This window comes from Mytilus edulis, chromosome 9 (assembly GCF_963676685.1).
Source record: "Mytilus edulis chromosome 9, xbMytEdul2.2, whole genome shotgun sequence".
Classification (NCBI taxonomy): domain Eukaryota; kingdom Metazoa; phylum Mollusca; class Bivalvia; order Mytilida; family Mytilidae; genus Mytilus; species Mytilus edulis.
This window is the reverse complement of record NC_092352.1, coordinates 30,229,058-30,254,295: the sequence shown is the minus strand read 5'-3', so window position 1 is coordinate 30,254,295 and position 25,238 is coordinate 30,229,058. Positions and strand designations below refer to the sequence as shown.

The following is a 25,238-nucleotide window of genomic DNA, read 5'->3' as shown; positions in this document are numbered from 1 at the left end:
TTTATCATTTTGTCTGTTACTTTTCTTTTACTTCGGGGCACTTCGGACTTATCCATATTGATCAAAGACAATTCTGGAGAAAGCTTAAAATGTGAAAATGAAAAATGTTTCAGCTAAAAAAATATGCAAAAGATACAAATTTATATTGCTTGGAGTTCTAATTATACTTTGTATACAACTATCCTTATTTTCCTTCAGTCCCATCACAAATTCATCGGAATCTGAACCTTCAGTAAGTCAATTTTGAAAATTCTTAAATTATTTGCAAATACAAATATTTTCATAACTGCTTACTTGGCCGAATTAGTCACGGAGGAAGTCGTATTCATACGATTATTTAGCACCACCTCTGGTGTCTCGTCCAGTTATGCAATCAAATGAATGGTCATATCTATCTATGGACCCTATTACAAAGATCAGGCCATTGAACAATGAATGTTGCCTCCCCCTAATAGAAAAAGTACCCAGGGTGAGAGAGTGACAAGATATGCATGTAAAAGACATCACCAAAACCACCAGTGTGTGAGATGTTAGACATCATGAAATGGCAAACATTACAAGAAAACTGACTAAGAACAAGGCTGATAATGTTCTACAAAATTATATAAAATAAAAATATTGCCATCAAATCACAAAAATTGTTACTGCAGAGTCACTCCAATACAAGATCCACCAATAAAGATGCCAACTGACATATCCAATGTATCAAAGACAGCTACATATTTTCTTTCTTTTGTCAAACCATTAAAGACTGGAACAATTTATCTTCTGACATAACCAAAAAGCACCACCACAGAAACCTTCAAGGGTGCACTCATTCACGAGTTGCTACTTGATACCTAGCCACACCTGAAGTAAAAAAGCAATCATGTTTTTATCTTAATAACAAATTAAATATAAGAAAAATTTAAAAAAAACAAAGAAAAATTTTAAAAAATTATACATTTAACATAACAAAACAATGGAATACAAAAACCTGACAATCTAAGTTTAATAGTATTTGATATATTAAAAATTTGGAAGCATTTATTAGGCATGCATATACACCAAACTTGAGTTGTTTTTTTATGAATGGGTTGCACCAGTGGACTGAGGTTAATCAGGTGTACAGGACGTCATAAAAAATCAGTTTATTTTGGTGTATTAACCAGCATTGTGGCATGGGCAGTTTCAGGAAACTGCACTTATTTGAGAGTCATCTTTCTTATACTGTTCGTATAACAGAATTACATGTATGTTTGCAATTTTGTTATTACCCATGAGGGAAATTAATTGGAATAAATCAGGAAATGGAAAATAAATAATATATGCACAGTGTTCCAGCTAGACCGTTTTCAGAGGGCGCGGCGCCCGCCCTTTTCCGAGTGGCGCCCTGTGCCCTTTTTACAGTTTCCAGGGCGCCCTGCCTTTTTTGAAGATCGATTGCATATTAATTTGCGTATTGATATGATACGCTAATTACTAAATTTTACCTGGGGAAAAGATTATGACTTTGTTTACCACCCCAAGCTAATCAATGGTTACAACTGGTGTCATAATCTGTTGTTATAGGTAATCCGTTTATCGGATGGGTCATTAATGATCATCAACATTAATTCGTTCAAATAGAATCGGTCAGTCGGCAATTATCTTTGAAGAAATGTGCATACAACAACTTGGGCACAATTTGCGATGTTTACCGTAGTTTCATGGAAGAAACGTAATGACAGAAAGTTGGAAAACCATTATAAACTCGTTGAAGACATTGTTTTACTTGTTTTCTGTAAAATAAACAGAAAATTCAGACGTATTTGTCATTGACTGCCTTCATTTTTGATACGAAAATAACAAAATCGGCCGCCATATTGTTATCATATTAACGTACTGTTTATAATCCTCCAAAGAAGGAGCACACCCGAATAAAGAAAGATAACTCAATCTGATTTTTTTCCTAGCATTGAGTAACCCATTTACATATTCTAAAATGTGTCTCCATACTTCTTGCTTAAGAATATATATGTTTTACTTAGGTATTTATTTTGAGTTATGGGAAAAGTTAAAGAGGGTCTTAGTAGCAGTGTTGGTAGGGTGCCTTGGTCATCTTATTCTGTATTCTTTATTTTTGATACTATTTTTCACTGTTGCTTTATATCCTAAAATTGTGAATTTACTGAGCACAGCTGTTTTGTGCTGTATTGCCATCAAGCACAGCAGGGGTAGAAAGGTGAAACTGGTAAAATGTGGTAGACCATAGAAACAGTATGAAACAGATCTCCTTTCAAAACATACTGCATATAAAGTTCAACTGTGCCAAGCAATGATAAAAAAACTTGTGTGACAAGCTGCTTGACAAGTTTTTCAGCCTTAAAAGTAGAAAGATAGAGTTCTATATGGGCTAAAGATGTTGTTCTTGTATAACCTGTGATTCAACGAATAAACACAAATGTTTGATTAACATCTTTTCTTAAAATATGCCCTTTTCATATTATCGTATCACGCGTTAAATGCCCTTTTTCAGGATTGGCACCCTGCCCTTTTGAAAACCTAGCTGGAACACTGATGCATAATAAGATGAATTACACTAAGTAAAACAAATCAATAAAAAAAAATTGATACATGTTAAAATTAAAAGTGAACCCAACCATTAAACATTTGCTGTAGAAGTAAACAAGTTTGCATATTACTATGGATTACATGTATGTACATGTAAATGATCAAGGTGAAAGGGTGCCATCATGATCAACAATTTTTTTTAAACAAAGATAGCAGACAATAAACAAATATCATAAAATCAAGCTTTTTTCTTGTTTCTTGTTTCTTGGCTATAGTATATCCTATCCAGCAACTTTTCATTCTTGAGTATAACAGTGGACAAATCAGTTCTGAATTCAGGGATTACATGTACATGTATTTCATGAACTATCTGGTCAATTAACTTTGTATCCAGAATTTTTTATTAATCATGAGGAGACATTGGGGAATTTTAATGAAACAAGGGTGACATAAAGTTCTCCATTGAGCTTCTCTAGGGCTACATAGGTGTGTGGAATAAACTAAATAAGTCGTATGTGTACTTTGCGTTGTGTTTACTTTGAGTATAATATTTACAATGGCGAAGCCCATACAAGGTGTAAGCAACGTCACAAGCATGTGAACGTAAATACGGGAAACGTAACGTTATAACTTCGAACTATTCTCAACATACTGGGGCCCGCAAAGTGTATTCATGTACAAAACAATAGACTATTACTTTAAATGTTCATCAATAAAGAAAGAAATTTAATTTTACACTTGCAGGAATTACTGTCTCTTCAAAACACAAAAATAGGAATTTGAATTAAACTTCAACGAGGCCATGATTTTATTCTTTCCATTGTACGAATTGATGCCTTTCGCAAGGGCAATGTTCTTGTCGGTATTTCTTCGTTGTTGGGTTATTCCATGTATTCTTCAGATGGTGTTACTCTGTTTATTTCTTCTTAACGGGATGGTGCGGGATATAATGTACGTCAATACCTTTACTTATATCGAGATCCTTAACCTTCTCAATAAATCCTCGGCGTTCTTGATCCTTGATTATCTGTCCATATACCATAAGCATTTCGGGATCTTGACTTAATTTTCGAATGACGTTTTCATTTCTTCTTTTCGTAACGAAGAAATTGGAAGGCAAGGATTCGTGATCTGGTTTCCATGGCAACTTTGATATGTACTTGTTTTCTCGGAATTCAATTGCTGACTTTTGATTTGTTTCCATATAGTCTTCCGTTTCAACATCTGTCGTATTGCTTTCTACTCCTAACGACTCTAATTCCCAAAATCTTTCTAAATTCAACTCCTCTGGTTTGTGCGATGTCAATATGTTGAACAAACCTACATTACTCTGTTGTCGATTAGACGTTGGAATTGGACCAGACAACAAATAGCCAAGTTTGGACTTTACGGCGGTTGGACCATTTCCTCTTAATATTGTATCCTCTACGAAATCCCAATAGAAATCAGCTCCGATGAGCAAGGAAATTTCAAAAGAAGAGTTGTCTTCTGTAAACGGATGAGCTAAACGTAATCCTTTCAGGTACTTTAATTCTCGTATACCATTATCGATGTAATTGGTTAACGGGTTGGCGATGTTCGGTACTACTAGAACTTCAACTGGAATTTTCGTTCTATTTATCGACTCTACGTATACGCGTGCTCTTGACAAATGACGGACTTTGCTGTCGGTACTTCCAAATGCCGATAAATCTATGGTTTCTGTTCCTAGTATTTCTAAATCTATTTTCGATGCTAACTCCTCGGTTACAAAAGAGCGCTGTGCTCCTTCATCAAACAAAATGTGCGTATCAACATATCGATTTCCCCCAACTGGTGCAACGGCAGTTTTTAGAAGCACGTTCGAACGGGATTTTTCTTCAGACGAATGAAAACTTGTGGCGACCAATGTATTTTCGCTATCATCAACTATGGCATTAACTGACATTTGCTGATCACTAGTACATGTATTTCCATGGCAAAGACTTGTGTGGTGCTTTTGATGGCACTGGCGGCAGCGAAATTTCGATTTACAATCTACGGAACGGTGTGATCCTAAACAGTTAAAACATAACTTCTTTTCTTTGACGATTGATAGGCGTGTATCGTGATCTGTAACACTTTGGCATTTTGCAGGGTCATGTAAATTCTGGCAGAATATGCAAAGTTTTTGTCGAATATTTGGTGTTTGTCTCTCACGGTTATCGAATGTATCTACTTTACTCGGTTCACCTTTTCTATTTGCGCATGTCAAAAACGATGCGGTCATTGTGGTAGGATGCATTGAATCCATAAACGACAACGAACGTTGTCCAGCTTCAATTATAGTTATTTCTTTTAAAATTCCGCGTCTCAAATCAATCAATTCCCAATTATCGGAACCGTTTTCACGAGCTAAGTGTTGTCGTATTTCTGACGGAAGCTTGTTCAGTATTATCGGAATAAGTAATGCACCATACGATTCTCCGGAGCGGCCTAACGATTCAAGACCTCTTATGTATGCCTCTAACTTGTCGTAATAAACACGTAGACTGAGTAGGTTGTTTTGTGGTGCTCTAAGTTCTAGCATAGCTTGCATATAAGCATTTGTAATCTTATGCGATTGTCCGAAGCGCTCCTTTAAAAGTTTAATAGCTTCCATGTAATTTGAGTGTGTGAGCGGTAACCCGTCAATAGTTCTTGCAGCATCATTAACAAGCTGGGATTTTAAATAACTAAATTTCTGTACGTCTGTGAGTGTTACATTGTAATGGACGGAAGATTCAAAAGAGTCCCAAAATGTTTGCCAAGTCAGAATTTCTCCGTTAAACATGGGTAGTGTAAGTTTCGGCAAATGGTGATTTTGGTTGCTAGGTTGCTGAACGGGATACATTTGTGTTGTGTACGGAACAGAACTGTGTTGATTAACGTTTTCAAAAGTGTGAGAAGATATTGCGTGATCATGCTGTGGGATATCATTATCAGTACATACTTTTTTTGCGAATGTTTTCCGTAAATGTCGTATTTTGGTGTTCAAAAAGAATTTGTACTCATCTGCATTTAGAATTTCCTCCTCGATGTCCTCCTCCTTCAAAGAATTCATAATATCTTCGTCCAATGCACTTATAGTTTTCTGTTTTTGAATTAATGTTTCTAAAAGTTCAGCACTTTCTTCATTGTCCAAGCTTGATTCATCTTCCGTTTTTCGTAAAAGTCTCTTTACTGCACTTTTGTGACCGGCTCTGACTGCTTTCAGCTTGCTGTCCATCTTTTCCAATGGTCACGGCACCATAAATGTGTGGAATAAACTAAATAAGTCGTATGTGTACTTTGCGTTGTGTTTACTTTGAGTATAATATTTACAATGGCGAAGCCCATACAAGGTGTAAGCAACGTCACAAGCATGTGAACGTAAATACGGGAAACGTAACGTTATAACTTCGAACTATTCTCAACAATAGGAAGTCCTAGGGAAACATACACATGTAGTTGCTCACTTCAAATGGTGTGGTGATCCCTGGACACTGTAAATTTATAAACATGTCCTGTGTATTTGTAGTTTGAACTAATATACCTCGATCTGTTGATATTGGTTTAATTAGCTATAAAAAATATCTTATGTTTTTAATTTTTAAATGAAATTTAAAGTTACAATCTATTTAATGGAATATCTATAATCTACAATTCCTGTAATACACATATAGTGGTTGAGGGATTGATGCAAGCTCTTCCATTAACATTTTCCATTGTAATGTAATACATGTAACTACAAGGTTCAATGCCTGTCAAGTCTATTAATTAAGAAACAAAAATTTCATGCAAATATGTTTTAGGGAGGTAAATTCTTGACAACTTCAAAGAAGATATCATATAGCAGTGCCATAAACAATAAAGGAAGATACTATTTTGTGCAACCTACAGTCTTTTTTCTTTTTTTCAGTCTCGTGTGTCCATTAATAAGCCAACAGACAGAAACAAAACTAACGGGCCAGACCCACCATTACTAATTCATGATTCTACAGACAAAAAGTCTTTCCCGTTTCAACCAAAGTGCCATATTACTGTGAAGGATGCTTTATCTGCAATAAGCCGTGCCAAAACTGAACTTTGTAAACAGGAAATTGCAGATGTTTCTTGTTTGTCATTAGAAGGAAAACTTTTCCCAAAGGATATACCAAATTATTGTCCTTTCAAAGGTAAAGAATTAGTCGGGTAAAGGGGGGCACTGCAATCAATAAAATTTTCAACAAGAAAAGAAATTATTTATTAAAATAGGACTTCATATGATATTCAGATGCTTCTTATGTGCAATTGGAACAACTAATGGTTTACCATGTTCACGATGTTTGCTGAAGAACAAGACAAATATATCAAACAACTAGTGCACAATCCATAAATGCATCTAACAAAACCATTACCTAATTCAATGATTGTATACAAATTCATGTAGCATTGTATCCAATCTAATTTAAAAAAAAACAGATCTCTCATCGCTCCTGTTTTCTGATATGTCACATGGGAGATCTAACGAAACCCGCTTTGAGGTATCATGTGAGTGACCTCGTAGGTGTGTCTTTATCGACCAATGAAAATGAGTCTTCAGCGATCTTGAAAGTTTATCGTGAGGTAAAGGGATGTAACTCATTTTATTTACGAAGAAATCGTCAGTCCAAAAAATGCAAATTTTTTTTGATTGGTTTATTGATAGGTCATCAACTCATTTGCATATCATTATAAATTTATCACTTCCAGTTCACTCACATGTGACCTCAAAGCAGGTTTCATTAGATCTCCCACGCGACATATCAGAAAAGGGGAGCGATGAGAGATCGGTTTTTAATTAGATTGCATTGTACATGTATCCCACTAAGATACAATACATATTGCTTAATGTTTTACTCTTTTTCAAAATGTTTATTAAGGAAAAAGAAGAAATATTTAGTATTCTTTTTGTATAAGATAGAATGAGCTTTAATAAATTTTTAGGGCAATGATAAAATTTGGCATTAAACTCAAATCATGCTTAATGCATGGTAAGTTGTCTCATTGGCACTCATACCACCTCTTCTTATTATTATATATCTATTTAAGTCTTTCAGAAGACTGAAGAGCAAATAGTTTTACAATTACTATGACGACATATAGATTTATCCATTTAACTTTTTGAGATAATAATTATATAACTTTATATACAAATGACTAACATATTTGTATGTTACAAGCAGTGTTAGAATGTCAACCATCTACTGGAAATTCTGATATGATTGTAAATTATTTATTACCAATAATGTGTCTGAGTGAGAATCACAATAATTCTGTATATTATCATATTTAATTTTTACAGGAAATCATACCTCTGGATTTTACTATGGATGCTTTGGAGACAAGACAGAACAAAGAGATTTGTCTCATCACAAAGAATTTCCAGATACAAACTCTCCTAAGAATTGTATAAAATACTGCACAAATGGAGGTATAAATGTAATTTCTAATCCTGAATTTTAATATCAGAAGAGTTTTTTATTCCCCTGCCGTAGCGGAGGGGGCATTCAGTTTTACCCTTGTCAGTCTGTAGGTACGTCTGTACGTCCCAAAGTTGGTTTCCATTCTCTAACTTTAGTTTGCCTCAACCAAATGTTATGAAACTTTTTACACAATGCTTACTACCACTAAATACAGATCAGGTTTGAATTTTGGTGGTGTCACTTTTTCTGTTTTAGAGTTGAGCCCTTAACTAACAGAAAAATTGCTAAATTTGTCTTTCTGTTTTCTAACTTAAGTTTGCCTACACTAAATGTTATGAAACTTATACACAATGCTAAGTACTATAATGTACAGATAAAGTTTGAATATTGGTGCTGTCACTTTTACTGTTCTAGAGTTATGCCTTTTCAAATGGAAAAATTGCTGAAAAATTTCAAAAATATCTATTAAGTATTTTTTTAATTTAAAATTGAAGTTATCTTCCTTTGTCCATAATTATAGTTGATTCAACTACAATCAATGCTTTTTAAAATCTTCTTTGAAAATTGGAGTTTTCTTTCTTTGTCCAGAAAAGTAGTTGAATCAACTAAAACCAATGCTTTATTCAAAACAATTTTCCATTTTACTACCAATTGATAAATTAAAGCAATCTTTACCATTCAGTGCTTACAAGCATTTGGATTACCATTCTAGGGTTATGCCCCTTTACAAATGGAAAAATTGCTGATTTTTTGTTTGTTTTTGTTCTCTTAACCTTAGTCATTGTTAGTTTGTCTCAACTAAATTTAATGGAATGTATATAATGCTTATTACCACTAAACTCAGTTTAATTTAAAATTTTGGCAGCTTTACTTTTACAGTTCTTGAATTATGTCCTTTTATAACGTTATATGCTAGTGGTGGTATCATCTGTGTCCCTATGGACAGATTACAATTTTTTTTTCAATTTTCATAAACTGATACCATTGATTTTTTTTTTATCAAACTATGAATGATTAGTTCATGATATAGAAATTGATATACATTTTGCTTTTAACGCTTACTGGTTAATTTATTGGTGTAGTTAACAAAAGCTTTATATTTGTGTCTTATCACAGGCAAATGTTTTCTATATTTCTAGGTTATTTATATGCTGGGTTACAATACATGAAGGAATGTTGGTGTGGTGACAGATTTGGTAGCCATGGTAAAGTGGACACCTCATTGTGTAATAACCAGTGTCCTGGGGACCCATCTAAACCATGTGGTGGGTACCAGGCTAATAGCATCTATACAACTGGATTAGGAGGTAGGTCATAGTGTCGCTGTTGTCTTTCAGTAGTAATGATATGTATGATATAAAGTAAACAAGTAGCTATAGACATTGCACAGTTATCCATGAGAACTTTGACATGTATGTAAAATACTTTATAAATATTATTTATATCACATGAATTGATGCATGATGGTTAAGTAAATGGACAAACTCACATATATATTTTAATTAAAGTTTCCAAGCAACTAGACAGTAGAAAATAGAATATAGAATGAAAATGGGGAATGATTCAAAGGGACAAAAACCTGTATAAAGTGCAGAAAACAGCTAAAGGCTCCCGATGGGCCTTTAATGCAGTGTGAAAATCCAGCATAATTATAACCCAAATAATATAGCCAAAAAAGGGTCAGTAATATGACTTTAGGAATTAGAAAAGTAGGAAGAACAGTAAAGGTAAAGAGATATATTTGGGAAATGACACTGTTGGTGAAATAAATTTTAAGTTAATGGCACTGCTTTTTTGTAGCAAAAATAAAGAACCCAGTTGAGTTATTAGGACCAATAACTCAAACCACTAAAGTAAAGATTGTATTTGTTTTGACCTTGAATGGTCGTGCTGTCAGACAGGTCAGAAGGTTACTAAAGGCAATCTACCACAGAGATCATTTCTACTATATTCATGTTGATAGTGTAAGTATTGTAAGAATTTGAAACTTTTTTAAAGACACTCTTAGTTTGTAGGTAATCACTAATTACTGACATATAACATTGCTAAAAAACAGCAAAAAAATTAAACATTTTTTTTTCATTGCAAATTATATTTATTACACTAGTAGTTATTACTTTATGATATGGTACAAAAATCAACCAAAAAAATCAATTAGTTTTTACCCATTATATATATATAGTTGACTTTTAAAATGTTTACATCATTGGAAAAAGCTCCAAATTATCTCCCTTTGGTGCAAAAATGCCACTTTTTTTGTGTTAAAATTGAAATATCTCTTTTAATTCATTGGTGACCTTTTTTCAAATAAGGTGTATTTAAACTAAATTATTGTAAAATTTAAGTGAATTCTGTAATTTAGTTTTTTCTTTATTTCGATATTACCTTTTCTTCTACAATTAGTTCAACAGAAAAAACTACCTTAACAAAAATGCATACTTCTTCGAAAGGCAGATTGTGAGCTTAAATGAACGGTGACCCCATGTTTTTATTTAAATTTTTTATTAAGTATAGCAAAGTTTATTTAAAGAAAAAAACAAAACAGAATCCTATATTTAAAAAAAAAATGAATTTTTATTAAAGTTATTATTTAAAACATCACAATAAATTGTGAACATACCATAAAAAAATATACTTTTAAATCTGCTTTAAAATTACAAAATAAGAACATCTGAAGATTCAAATATAGCTTTTTCTATGAAGTGATTTTTTTACTTATTTAAAGATTGCTATTTTCAGAGACAACAGTATTTATATGATGAACTGTTACCTTTAGAATCAATGTTACCTAATGTAAGGCTGACCAGGAACCGGTTTGCTACCATATGGGGAGGTGCAAGTTTACTACAAGCTCACCTGGCATTCATTAAAGAGCTTCTAGAAATGACCGACTGGACATGGGACTATTATATAAATCTAAGTGAAAGTGACTATCCTATAAAGTAAGTATATAACGTTAAATCAAATACTCACTAAATTTGTGAGTCATTTGTTTAAAGACAGCCCGTCAGCAGTACTGATAACTGAGTCTACAACCTAAAACATGTGTAGAAATAAGAAGAAGTGTTATGAGTTCCAATGAGACAGCTGTCCATCTAATTTACAATGTGTTAAAAATAAACCATTATTGGTCAAAGTACAGCCTTCAATACTTAGCTTTGCTCACACCCAACAGCAAGCCATTAAAAAAGGGCCTCATATTGACTGTTCTAACAGGAAAACCAACAGTCTAATCTAATATAAAAATAACAAAAGGTAACGAGTGAGCAACCTAATATAAAATTTTAGTTAGAAATGTCTCAGCAATTCAGAAAAACCAAAGATCATTTTCCAATTAATTGTAACCTGTCAGCTGCAGCTATTGTGATTAACTCCACATTAAGTTAATAGAAACCTGTATGTTAACATAAGAAAGATATAATTGATGGTCTGGTTCTTAAAAGCTTGACAAATAATGCCATAATGAATTTATCTTATAGAAATTTAGAAACCCTTGTGAATTTTCTGACAAGATACAATGGAAAAGTTTTTATGAAATCTCATGGCAGAGACACACCAAAGTGAGTATAAATTACAGTGTGAACAATTCAGATTCTTTTACACATAAACCATCGAAACTCTGAGAAATTCTTGATTAAATTTTTTAAATTTTTTTTGTAATGTAAAGCTACATTTTTTGACAACAGCTCATAAAGGTTCACAGATTATCTAAAATAAAACATTTCTTTGGAGGGTAACACCAAATTACCTTTGAAATTATTGTCTTATATCACCATTAATATTGTAGAAAATGTGCACTTTTTGAACAATTAAAAGTGTGGTTTCCATATATACCCATCAAATACAGTAAATTCAGACATTATTGCATGCATTTATTATTGTGATTTTGTCATTGTAAACTGAAGTACACCAAAATTAGTATCCAAAGAATAATAACACAGTAATCATTTGGTTTTGTTAATCTTTAAAATTTTCTCAGTACCCTAAATTAAAATGACTCAACACTTTTTTAATTACAGATTTTTGAAAAAGCAGGGACTTGACCAAATTTTTCATGAATGTGACAATCATCTTTGGCGACTTGGGCCTAGGGAACTTCCTAATGGGCTGCGTTTTGATGGAGGAAGTGATTGGGTTGGACTACATAGAAAGTTCTGTGAATATGTAATTACCTCGGATCCTTTATTAGATGGACTCCAGGAATTCTATAAATACACATTACTTCCTGTGGAGGTAAGACAATACAATTTAAAACACTTAATCATAATCTTATCAATAAAATGAAATGTTATATAAAAAGTCAACTTTACAAAATATTGAGAGGAGAAGTACAATCTCCAGTAATAGACCAATGTACAATCTGTGTGACACATTCTAAAATCCAAAACAAGATTTAAATAAAGACAATAAAAGATTTTTAAAGAACAACCAATAAAAAAAGTTTCACAGGAAAATTCCTGATGAAATTCCATCAGCTTGTTCTATTACAGAAAACTATGACTTGCATTAATTGTTATTTGAGGATAATGCTCAATCTGTTTTACTGTGGATAATGCTCAATCTGTTTTACTGAGGATAATGCTCAATCTGTTTTACTGTGGATAATCCTCAATCTGTTTTACTGTGGATAATGCTCAATTGTGGATAATGCTCAATCTGTTTTACTGTGGATAATGCTCAATCTGTTTTACTGTGGATAATGCTCAATCTGTTTTACTGTGGATAATGCTCAATCTGTTTTACTGTGGATTCATTTATCTTCATGGGTACCAATTTTAGTGGATTAAGAAAATTAATGAATCCACAGTTAAAAGAGGGCATAAAGTGGCCCAAGACAGTAATGTACAGCATTTATATTCAGATCAGATTTTTAAGCATTTTTATACGACCGCAAAATTTGAAATTTTTTTCGTCGTATATTGCTATCACGTTGGCGTCGTCGTCGTCGTCCGAATACTTTTAGTTTTCGCACTCTAACTTTAGTAAAAGTGAATAGAAATCTATGAAATTTTAACACAAGGTTTATGACCACAAAAGGAAGGTTGGTATTGATTTTGGGAGTTTTGGTCCCAACATTTTAGGAATATGGGGCCAAAAAGGGCCCAAATAAGCATTTTCTTGGTTTTCGCACTATAACTTTAGTTAAAGTTAATAGAAATCTATGAAATTTTGACACAAGGTTTATGACAACAAAAGAAAGGTTGGGATTGATTTTGGGAGTTTTGGTTTCAACAGTTTAGGAATAAGGGGCCAAAAAAGGGCCCAAATAAGCATTATTCTTGGTTTTCGCACAATAACTTTAGTTTAAGTAAATAGAAATCAATGAAATTTAAACACAATGTTTATGACCACAAAAGGAAGGTTGGTATTGATTTTGGGAGTTTAGGTCCCAAGAGTTTAGGAATAAGGGGCCAAAAAGGGACCCAAATAAGCATTTTTCTTGGTTTTTGCACCATAACATTAGTATAAGTAAATAGAAATCTATGAAATTTAAACACAAGGTTTATGACCATGAAAGGAAGGTTGGTATTGATTTTGGGAGTTTTGGTCCCAACAGTTTAGGAATAAGGGGCCCAAAGGGTCCAAAATTAAACTTTGTTTGATTTCATCAAAATTGAATAATTGGGGTTCTTTGATATGCTGAATCTAACTGTGTATGTAGATTCTTAACTTTTGGTCCCGTTTTCAAATTGGTCTACATTAAGGTCCAAAGGGTCCAAAATTAAACTTAGTTTGATTTTGACAAAAAATGAATTGGTTAGGTTCTTTGATATGCTGAATCTAAAAATGTACTTAGATTCTTGATTATTGGCCCAGTTTTCAAGTTGGTCTAAATCGAGGTCCAAAATTAAACTTTGTTTGATTTCATCAAAAATTGAATAAATGGGGTTCTTTGATATGCCAAATCTAACTGTGTATGTAGATTCTTCATTTTTGGTCCTGTTTTCAAATTGGTCTACATTAAAGTCCAAAGGGTCCAAAATTAAACTTAGTTTGATTTTAACAAAAATTGAAATCTTGGGGTTCTTTGATATGCTGAATCCAAACATGTACTTAGATTTTTGATCATGGGCCCAGTTTTCCAGTTGGTCCGAATCAGGACCTAAAATTATTGTATTAAGTATTGTGCAATAGCAAGTCTTTTCAATTGCACAGTATTGCGCAATGGCAAGAGATATCTAATTGCACAATATTGTGAAATAGCAAATTATTTTTTTTAATTAGAGTTATCTTTCTTTGTCCAGAATAGTAAGCAAGAAATATCTAATTTCACAATATTGTGCAATAGCAAGAATTTTTTCAATTGGAGTTATCTTTCTTTGTCCAGAATCAACTTAAATCTTTGTTATATACAATATACAATGTATAGTCACTTTTTACTACCAACTGATAAATTAAAATAATCTTTACCATTCAGTGATAACAAGCAGTTTTTTTACATCTTAATATTTTATGATGTATTTAAATGAGTAGTTATTGTTGCAAACTCCATTAGAAATTTGAATTGAGATTAGTTTTGGAATAAGGGAAAGGGGGATGTGATTAAAAAAATTGCGTTCAATTTTTCTCATTTGAAATTTCATAAATAAAAAGAAAATTTCTTCAAACATTTTTTTGAGAGGATTAATATTCAACAGCATATATAGTGAATTGCTTTCAGAGAAAACAAAAATTTAAAGTTCATTAGAACACATTCATTCTGTGTCAGAAACTTATGCTGTGTCAACTATTTAATCACAATCCAAATTTAGAGCTGAATCCAGCTTGAATGTTGTGTCCATACTTGCCCCAACCGTTCAGGGTTCAACCTCTGTGGTCGTATAAAGCTACGCCCTGTGGAGCATCTGGTTGTTTATTCAATTAGGAAAATGTAAAAATAATTCCTATCAGGCCTTGTGGTCATGAAAGTTTAGTGTACATGTACCATTATCATACTCTGCCTTGAGAATTCAATCAATCAAAATACTGGATTTGGTGTTTTTCAAACTCCCATGAATGGATTAATGTTTTATGAGAATAGGCCCAACCAATCAAAAGTCCTGATTTTAAAATGGCCAAAATGATTCAACTTGTAATGTTTATTCTTTCTTTTTTACCCTCAAAATTCTGTATGAAAAATTCAGTCAGTCATAACTAATGTAATCACACACAAGTTATTATAAATTATTCACTTTAAAAAAAAAAAGGGGGGGGAACAATGGTAATTCCTGCTTTTGTGATTACTTATGTACTGACAAATAATTGTTTTAGGAAATCATACATCTGTCAATTAAATACATTATTTGAAATCTGTCATAGGATATTTTGTTTGACTTGTTTATCATTCATGAATGTTTTATTTTCAGTCATTCTTTCACACAGTTCTTCAGAACAGTATATTCTGTGATAAATGGATGGACAACAATCTACATGTAACAAACTGGATCAGAAAGAAAGGTTGTAAATGTCAGAATAAACACATCGTAGACTGGTGTGGATGTTCTCCAAATGATTTCAAATCTACAGATTTACAAAGACTAATGGTAGGTAAAACTTTGCTGGCATATTATTACTGAAATAACTGTAAACCAATTAAAGCAGGTATTTCATGCAATTTATTGTGATGATTTAAATGTACATTACTTTTTACTTGTGGATTTGTGGAAACAAATGTTGACAAAAATTATTTGTTTTATAGTCATTTTTATATTTAATCTATGATATGAATGTAAATTGAGAGCCAAGCTTAATGTAAATCTCATATGGACAAACTTTTTAAGTGTAACACAGTTTGACTGTGTCTGAAGTCATAACCACCATCAGACATTTGATTTTTGACTTCAATGAATTAAGCCTCAATTAGAGCCACTAAAATGAAAATGGGTCTGCAAACCTTTTAGAAATATGAAGATAATTCTTAAAATAAAACTAACATATAGGACTAGGATCTTCAGTTTTCCCACCAGAGGTGGTTCCCTAAGGGTATTTCTGCTTTTGCCCATGTAAACTCTGACTGCCATGAAATTGCACAATAGTGTTGAACGTGGCCTTAAACACAAATCAGTAAACCAATCAATCACAGTTGTAAGAAAATGATCTGGCAAACTTTCAAATTTGATTGTAGAATACATTTTAAATTTGAATTTGTTAATATGGAATATAACTTAAAAGGTGATATTTATTTCTCACTTCTTAATTGCTATCATTTTAGATAGTTTAAACATAAATAAAATGGTTTAACTTGAAGGACAAAAAGCTATTTTTTTTTATCTTTCCAGGTCTTTGAACAGCGACCCAGATTTTTTGCCAGGAAATTTGAACCAGCTGTCAATCAGGACATTATCAACAGTTTAGATCTGTACTTGTTTAAAGACAGACCACAAGATATGAAATCCTACACAAAGTACTGGCAGAATGAATTCCATTTCAAAGATAAAACAAGCAACAAGACAGATACATTTCTTAGTTTTTATGGCTCATTTCAAAGAAAGAGTTTAGAAAGTCAGAAACTTACATCCTGTCACCTGAAACCAGTTCGAACATTAGAGTCCCATGCTTACTTTGCAGAGGATCACTATAATGGGGCTTTAGTCTTATATGAAGCTCAGCATGAACAATCAGGGAAGATAGTTACATTAGAATCTCATTTTACAAGAAGACGTCATTATATCGTGAGTGATCCCCAGGGACCAGCTGGTAGATTACTTAGCTTAGAGGTAATATTTTGTTCTGAAAATAAGTAGAAGCAAATATTTTTCTTACCAAACGGCTGTACTTTTACTTAAAAAATGATTTTGGTGTTAACATTTCAGCACCTGTGGAGCAGTTCACATTAGCTAAAATTTTAATTCAATCTTTCAGACAAGTAGCATGTTGAACTTAAATTTTATAATGCAACAAAAGTTTAATTCTTATTAGCACAACAATTATTATTTAAGATAAAAATATTGGTAAAGGGAGATAAGACAAGAGAGAAATACTTAGGAAAATAATTTGACCAGCGCTAAAAAATTATTGAGAGGGTTGGAAACCATATGCTATTTTTTTCTGTGGAGAGTAGAATTTTTATTTATACATGGCATAATAACCGTTAATTCCTTTTACAGATAGGCACTGAATATGATCTGAAAGAAAATATATTTAGGAATTTTGGACAACTGATAGGTCCATATAGTGATTTGACATTAGAGCACAGTTGGTCCAGTGGTTCAGACTTCACTGTATCTGTAGCCTGGATAGACCCAACAGATGTTGTAGCAGCATCATATGACATTGAAATTCCAGGGACCAATCATATAGGTTCTCTTAAGCCTGACTTAAAAGTTCCACTTAGACCCGGTGTATGGAAAGTAAAATTAATGCATAAGTGGGAGGTTGTAGCAGAAACATCATTTTTAGTAGTGCCATTAACTACATTCCAACATAGGCCAGTAACATTTCAACAAGTACTTTCATTTCATAATGGACCAGGTAGCCTGTATATTAATAAAGATTTTAAAGAGTTTGACAAAGTCCTACAGGTAAACAGGACTGTTCAGTTACAAAAGGATGCAGATTCTAATGGTAGGAAAACAGGTGATCAGCTAGACCAATGGGTTGACAATTTAACCAAAGCATTCTGGGAATATCAAAATATATGTATATCTGGTGAAAGTTCTATAGGTTGTTTAGAGTTAGATATTTGTGAGAAGACTTTGTGGAGTTCAAGGTCAGAAGATCCTAAATCAGAGCTCCATGGAATAGATTCTAAATCTGGTCGTTTAAGATAGCATTAATCAAAATTAGTCTTTAAATCTATGCATTATTTTAACTAATTAGCTGTGGACCAAATTTAGCATGAAATACTGAAATTGCCATCACTTTGCATCCGTCATATACATGTTATATGAAAACTGTTAAGTCTCTCTTTTGCATAATAGGTTCCTTAATCTTAAAGTATAATAAGATATTGTAGTTACATAATGAGCAACATCGTGATAAAAAATGTAACAGTCAGAGAGTTAGAAATTGCAATGATTTTTGATAAATGACCAAATGGGAAATTACACTGGACCTTTTTGTCCTTTGAAATAACTAAACCTGTTTCAACAGCAGTCTTTAGATGTGGGACTGCTTCCATAATTTAATGCACGTTGGGTCATTCTTACGAAAGGGATCGATACAGACTTCTAAGAGCCTACTGTTATTTAATTTCAATGAATGAGACAATGAATTTATACATGTGCCAATAATTGCAATTGCTTGACCAAGTTGTAACCATTATAAGTGATATATGTTGTTAAAACTATTTATTGATGGATACTTTTATGTTTTATTTATATTTTGAATAGTTTTCTTTCTTAATTTCATTTGTCATCAAAATATGTGAAATATAGGTCAATCAAGTCTCTGATATTTTAATCATCTACTGTAAAAGCAGAAATTTTCGTAGAGGATTTAATTTTGTTTATTTTGTGGAAAGAATATATCCATGAAATTAAAAACCCCACGAAAATTTAACCTCAAGTCCTAAACATAATATCGCTTCCATTTGCTGGAAACAACGAAATTAAATCCCCATGAAACCTTATATAGAGACAAAACCATGAAATTATGACTCCACGAAAATTAATGTTTCTACAGTAACTCACATGCTTTAGTTAGGGACTGAAATTGCATGTATATTTTGATTTTTGAAATAAGTGAAATTCATCAGTTTTACATCTTAGCTTAATTTTAATCCATAATAATGTGATTGTTAAAATATATTTCCTGTAAAATTGTAAATATAGATTTTGAAAACCTTGTAAATGAAAAAGAAACTAGTTACATATCACTTTTAAAGTACTTTCAAGCTTTAAACTAAATGTGTCCTGTATTGCTTAAGTCCTATGAAATCATTCATATACATTGTAAAGATCTGTAAAATGTTTTAATTCATAACTTTTATATTAATTACCATAATTTTAGAATTAAATCTGAAACAGAAAAACCCCAATTTTTTTTTAATTTATTGAAAAAACTGAAAAGTTTGTTCATCATGAAATGTAATACACCTTATCGCTAATCCCAGCTGACCCGGCCGCTTGAACTTTTGACGCAAACAACAATCACTTTTCCATTGTGGCGTCAGATATTTTGTTTTATGACGTCAAAATTTTACGGGAACCTTTGTGATATCCAGTAATAGCGGACAAATAGCGATAAGGTGTATTCAAAGTTATATTGTCATTTCCCTTGAAATTGTCTTTATAACGGGGGCAAAGTTATCAAGTTTATGAAACCCAGTGAAATTTTAATATAAAGAGTTACAATTGACTTTATTATTAAAAACAATATCAACAATTTTACATACAAAATGTACTTGTATATATCCATTATATCAAAATGTTATTCAAGGCTATATATATTTCTAGGAAAGAAGTTTTTTTACCAATATATGCTTTTTTTCAAATAATACATGTTTGGGGTACAAATTTGCAATGAAACACATTGAAAACCAACAGGAATTAATAAGACAATCTAACTGTAGCAAACCACCCATTTTCATTCGATATGATTTTTTTTTTTGCAACTGTACATTTAGAATAGTTGATATGTATATTCTGGTCTTCATTTTATACTACTGTGTGTGTTCATAACATTTAGTATTGACTTTTTATGGTGCTCTAAATACATGGTAATATTATTTTATTTAAATATGTATGCTTATATTATTTTTTCTTATTACATGATAGATCTGTTACATGCTTCAAAAGTTTAGATTATATTTTCCTGCAATTATATATATATGTATCATCTTGAAGTCATTGACGTCTTTATTTTTTAGATTGGATTGTCTGGTTAATTATTTGTAAAGCAAATTTTGGCATTGTCTGAGAACATAATAGTGACACTCTTATTTACACCAACAATCCAATTTGTGGAAATTGTGTGACCTGAATCTTGGTTGCATTTCCAAACATTTTAACATAGGAGTAGTTTGTAGTTCTTTGTCAGCAAATACAGGAAAAGAAAGAGCTACTGTTCTGCAGCTAGCATTTTATATATAGTTACCAGGTACAATCAGTTTAATAGACCATGCTTTAATAACTAAAAACTTGCCCAGATTTAACAGTCATTGATTATAATGTGAAACAATTTACCAATCTTCTTTAAATTTTTCTCTTTGGCTGAATATACTTTGTGATAAAGGTTATTATATAATATTGTTGTTCAAACAGTTTGTTACAATATTTGGGAGAAAGTTATGACAAACAACTCTTGATAGACAATTCAAAATTGGAATTTTAATATATAAGCATCTCTGAACTAAACCTAAATTCATTACTTCATATTATTGTTTTAATGTTTTGTGATGAATGTACCCTTTAATTGTTATTTAATCCACCTCTATACTTGCAAAGTTTGATATTATGAAGCTACTGTAATTTTCATGTCCTCCAATAAATCTTTACTTCCATTTAAACCAGTAACATCCTTAAACTAAGAATGTGAATGTCTGATAGGAACATTCATAAATAGTAAGAGGAAGCATGTTTACTTCTAAATCTTTTATCAGTTGTATAAAGTTGTAATAAAGTAATTCAAATATATACATTGATGCAACAAGTGGTGACAAGTCTCTGGAATCATATTGTTCAATCTTAGTAATAAACATGCATTGTAAGCACTATATACTAGAAAAAAGTCACCCTTCTTAAAATTGATGCCCATAAGCAAATACAAGTGTTATTAATATGACTTGTGCAATGAAAACTACTGAGAGTTGTTAGTTGTTAATGTTGTGATAGAAACTTGTTTTGTTAAGAGTATTATGCTTTAAATATTTATATGTGTTTTGACTATTAAGCTTTAAATGTGATGGCATATTTATTTGAAATTTGTATTTTAATGTAATTTTTGGTCTAAACAAATGATGTTTGGAATGAACTTATATAAGCATTGGCACATCTCATTTTCATGGAGATTTTTTGCCTCATCCCCTAAGTCATTGTCTTTTTTACTGGCTTTAAAACATTAGTGTAGTTCACATTTGAAGTTTGTGATTTGGTCAATTTAAAAGGAGCCACTAATGGTATGCAGTTGTATATGAATTGGCATATTTCATCATTGTTCATTTCCATGAAGGTTAAATGACCTTCCCCCTACTGTCATCATTCAGTGGCAGATCCAGAAATTTTCATAAGAGGGGCCCACTGATTGCCTAAGAGGGACCTGCTCCAGTCATTTTTCAGTGATTCCCTAAATAATCAACTAAATTTGTTTTATACAAAAGGGGGGCCCACCCCTCCCCCTAAATCTGCCTCTGATCATTCTTTGACTGTTGCAAAGTTTACATGCTAAAGTGTTGCTACTTTACTTTCTATATTTGCATTTTACTCTCAAATTATATGCAAGCAAGACATATCTTTGTGTCAACTTTTTTGAAAATATAATCACTACCTTCATTGAGATTGAAATCTGTTCAGGGGGATAAGTTATCATGCTTCAGACACCAAAAGGTCTTTTATTTACACTCTACCATCAAGCATGCTAAGCTTTTTTTCAAATACCAGTCAGCCAGTGGCAAACCTTAGAGGAAGACAAGAATTTAATGCTATTGTTGATTTTTATTGTAAAAGAGCTGAGAACAAGGAAATCACAAGATATTAGTAATTATCATCCTTCCCTACTCCTATATCACCCTGCTCTGTCGCTCCGTAATTCTCGAATCAAGACTTCAAAACGAGGCCAGGCATTATCAGCGATGTCACAATGTGAGAGGAGAAGTTATCAGCAACGTCACAATGCGAGAAGAGAAGTTATCAAGCTTGCTTTTGTCAAGCGTAAAACTTTCTTAGGACTGTCTTATTTAGATAGAAATCACGTAGAATTAGATGAAATATTATTTGTAGTAATTCACTAAATAAAGGCTGTGATTCTGTTATTAGATTTTAGTTTTTAGATTTGATTATTAGACATTGTAATTTAACTCCAATGCAACTTACTACATCTACTATGCTGTATTACTTAATTTTTTGATAACATATTAGTTTTTGGAAAGGTCTTTTTTACTATAAATGTATACACAAATATTTTGAATTGTTTATTATATAAGTTGGTCTTCCATGATGTTGTTTAATTCTACTTATAACAAACTTGTTTACTACTACAGCAAATGTTTAATGGTTGGGTTCACTGTTAATTTTAACATGTACTAAATTTTTTTTATTGATTTGTTTTACTTTGTGTAATCCATCAGCACTAAGATTTAGCGATCAAATAGATGCTAACTTTTTCGTTTGCCTGGATTAAGGCTTTTTAAAAAACTAGGAAGTTTGAAAATCAATCACATGATGTATTTTTATTTTATTAAATTCTAAAAATTGGTACTGATCTAGTTCAAATAATTTAAATATGTTACTAATGTTAAACTTATCTAGAATAAAACTTTTTATGAATTTCTTCACATTTACTTCAATGTTCATATTATACAGAGATACTCAGCACTGAGATTCAAATTCCAGAACATTTATATGCTGGAGGAAAAGGTCCTATGTGAGCAGGATTGAACAATGCCTTAAAATTACAAAGTATCAAATAATTATTGGCTATAGAAAAAAAAAGAAACATTACCTATTTTGTAATATATTCACATCCAGGAATTACTTCAACACACACTAACAATGACATAACTAAAAGTTGCAACTGATTATCACAAGGTATCGACAAATTATTGACTTACACAAGAAACCTTTCTATATTATTTTGTAATATATTTGCATCCAGGAATTACTTCAAGACACACCAACAATTAATGATTCAACTAAAATCTGCTACTAAACACCACAAGGTTCCTTCTAATAATGGGCTTCCTATTTACATAACAAAGCCTTGTAAATATTTGCATCCAGTAATTGCAGATGAACACTTATCAACAATGACTTGACTAAAACTGCCAATGGACACCAACAGATTCCCACATTGTTTTAAATCATACAAGAAACTTTATAAATTTTGTTTTATATCTGCATCAAGTAAAAATTGCATATGTGCATTTTTTCTCTGTTTTTCTCATTAGGGCCATTTCAACTCTTATCTACATTTGTATATGTGTTAGTTTATCCCCATTGACTGATATGTTCTGTATAGGATATAAGTAACAACTTAGTTTATCCCCATTGACTGATATGTTCTGTATAGGATATAAGTAATAACTTCATAATTTAATAAAGGAGAGATTGTTTGATTTAATAAAAATTATGAAGGCTTTTGATAAATCTGATAGCAACTTCTTACTGAAGTGGTAACCATTCCTTTTCAATTTAGACTTAAAATAAGAGTCATCAGCTCTGTATGCAAATATCACCACTGTAGGAGCAGAATGTGTTTTGCAATCAGCTGGTCAGTCCATTTGTCCATCAAATATTTTCATCGAACTCAACAAACCTGTTCAACAGAATGACATTGGGTCAGTGGCTTAACAATGATGACTTACAACTTGTGAGCTCTTTTCTTACTCCTATTTGTACCTGCCTATACTTTTAGTTTTTATACGACCGCAAATTTTGAAAAAAATTTCGTCGTATATTGCTATCACGTTGGCGTCGGCGTCGGCGTCGTCGTCATCGTCGTCCGGCGTCCGAATACTTTTAGTTTTCGCACTATAACTTTAGTTTAAGTTAATAGAAATCTATGAAATTTTAACACAAGGTTTATGACCACAAAAGAACGGTTGGGATTGATTTTGGGAGTTTTGGTCTCAACAGTTTAGGAATTAGGGGCCAAAAAAGGGCCCAAATAAGCATTATTCTTGGTTTTCGCACAATAACATTAGTTTAAGTAAATAGAAATCAATGAAATTTAAGCACAATGTTAATGACTACAAAAGGAAGGTTGGTATTGATTTTGGGAGTTTAGGTCCCAACAGTTTAGGAATTAGGGGCCAAAAAGGGACCCAAATAAGCATTTTTCTTGGTTTTCGCACCATAACGTTAGTATAAGTAAATAGAAATCTATGAAATTTAAACACAAGGTTTATGACCATAAAAGAAAGGTTGGGTTTGATTTTGGGAGTTTTGGTCCCAACATAATAAGGGGCCCAAAGGGTCCAAAATCAAACTTTTGTTTGATTTCATCAAAATTGAATAATTGGGGTTCTTTGATATGCTGAATCTAACTGTCATGACTGTGTATGTAGATTCTTAACTTTTGGTCCCGTTTTCAAATTGGTCTACATTAAGGTCCAAAGGGTCCAAAATTAAACTTAGTTTGATTTTGACAAAAAATGAATCAGTTAGGTTCTTTGATATGCTGAATCTAAAAATGTACTTAGATTCTTGATTATTGGCCCAGTTTTCAAGTTGGTCCAAATCGGGGTCCAAAATTAAACTTTGTTTGATTTCATCAAAAATTGAATAAATGGGGTTCTTTGATATACCAAATCTAACTGTGTATGTAGATTCTTCATTTTTGGTCCTGTTTTCAAATTGGTCTACACTAAAGTCCAAAGGGTCCAAAATTAAACTTAGTCTGATTTTAACAAAAATTGAAATCTTGAAGTTCTTTGATATGCTGAATCCAAAAATGTACTTAGATTTTTTTATTATGGGCCCAGTTTTCAAGTTGGTCCAAATCAGGATCTAAATTATTATATTAAGTATTGTGCAATAGCAAGTCTTTTCAATTGCACAGTATTGCGCAATGGCAAGAAATATCTAATTGCACAATATTGTGAAATATCAATTTTTTTTTAAATTAGAGTTATCTTTCTTTGTCCAGAATAGTAAGCAAGAAATATCTAATTGCAAAATATTGTGCGATAGCAAGATTTTTTTTTAATTGGAGTTATCTTTCTTTGTCCAGAATCAACTTAAATCTTTGTTATATACAATATACAATGTATATTCACTTTTTACTACCAACTGATAAATTAAAATAATCTTTACCATTCAGTGATAACAAGCAGTTTTTTTTACATCTTAATATTTTATGATGTATTTAAATGAGTAGTTATTGTTGCAAACTCCATTAGAAATTTTAATTGAGATTAGTTTTGGAATAAGGGAAAGGGGGATGTGATTAAAAAAAATTGGGTTCAATTTTTCTCATTTGAAATTTCATAAATAAAAAAGAAAATTTCTTCAAACATTTTTTTGAGAGGATTAATATTCAACAGCATAGTGAATTGCTCTAAGAGAAACAAAAATTTTAAGTTCATTAGAACACATTCATTCTGTGTCAGAAACCTATGCTGTGTCAACTATTTAATCACAATCCAATTTTAGAGCTGAATCCAGCTTGAATGTTGTGTCCATACTTCCCCTAACTGTTCAGGGTTCA

The 25,238-nt window shown here is 31.9% G+C and overlaps 1 protein-coding gene across 2 annotated transcripts; it reads left to right on the top strand.

Annotated features, from left to right (window-relative positions):
- The first annotated feature begins 49 nt into the window (after window positions 1-49).
- On the top strand, window positions 50-22,361 carry LOC139488067 (xylosyltransferase oxt-like). 2 transcript variants are annotated; one of them, XR_011655925.1, is made up of 12 exons: window positions 50-232; window positions 6,431-6,686; window positions 7,835-7,963; window positions 9,095-9,262; window positions 9,756-9,919; window positions 10,695-10,897; window positions 11,435-11,515; window positions 11,975-12,188; window positions 15,302-15,478; window positions 16,214-16,651; window positions 17,042-18,961; window positions 19,123-22,361. XR_011655925.1 is itself a non-coding variant. In XM_071273407.1 (11 exons), exons 1-11 carry the CDS (start codon window positions 98-100, stop codon window positions 17,702-17,704), a joined length of 2,628 nt encoding a protein of 875 aa, XP_071129508.1. In that variant the 5' UTR covers window positions 50-97; the 3' UTR covers window positions 17,705-22,361. The 2 variants fall into 2 exon arrangements, 1 of the variants encoding a protein (XP_071129508.1); XM_071273407.1 differs by having other exon boundaries at window positions 17,042-22,361.
- Window positions 22,362-25,238: the final 2,877 nt, after the last annotated feature.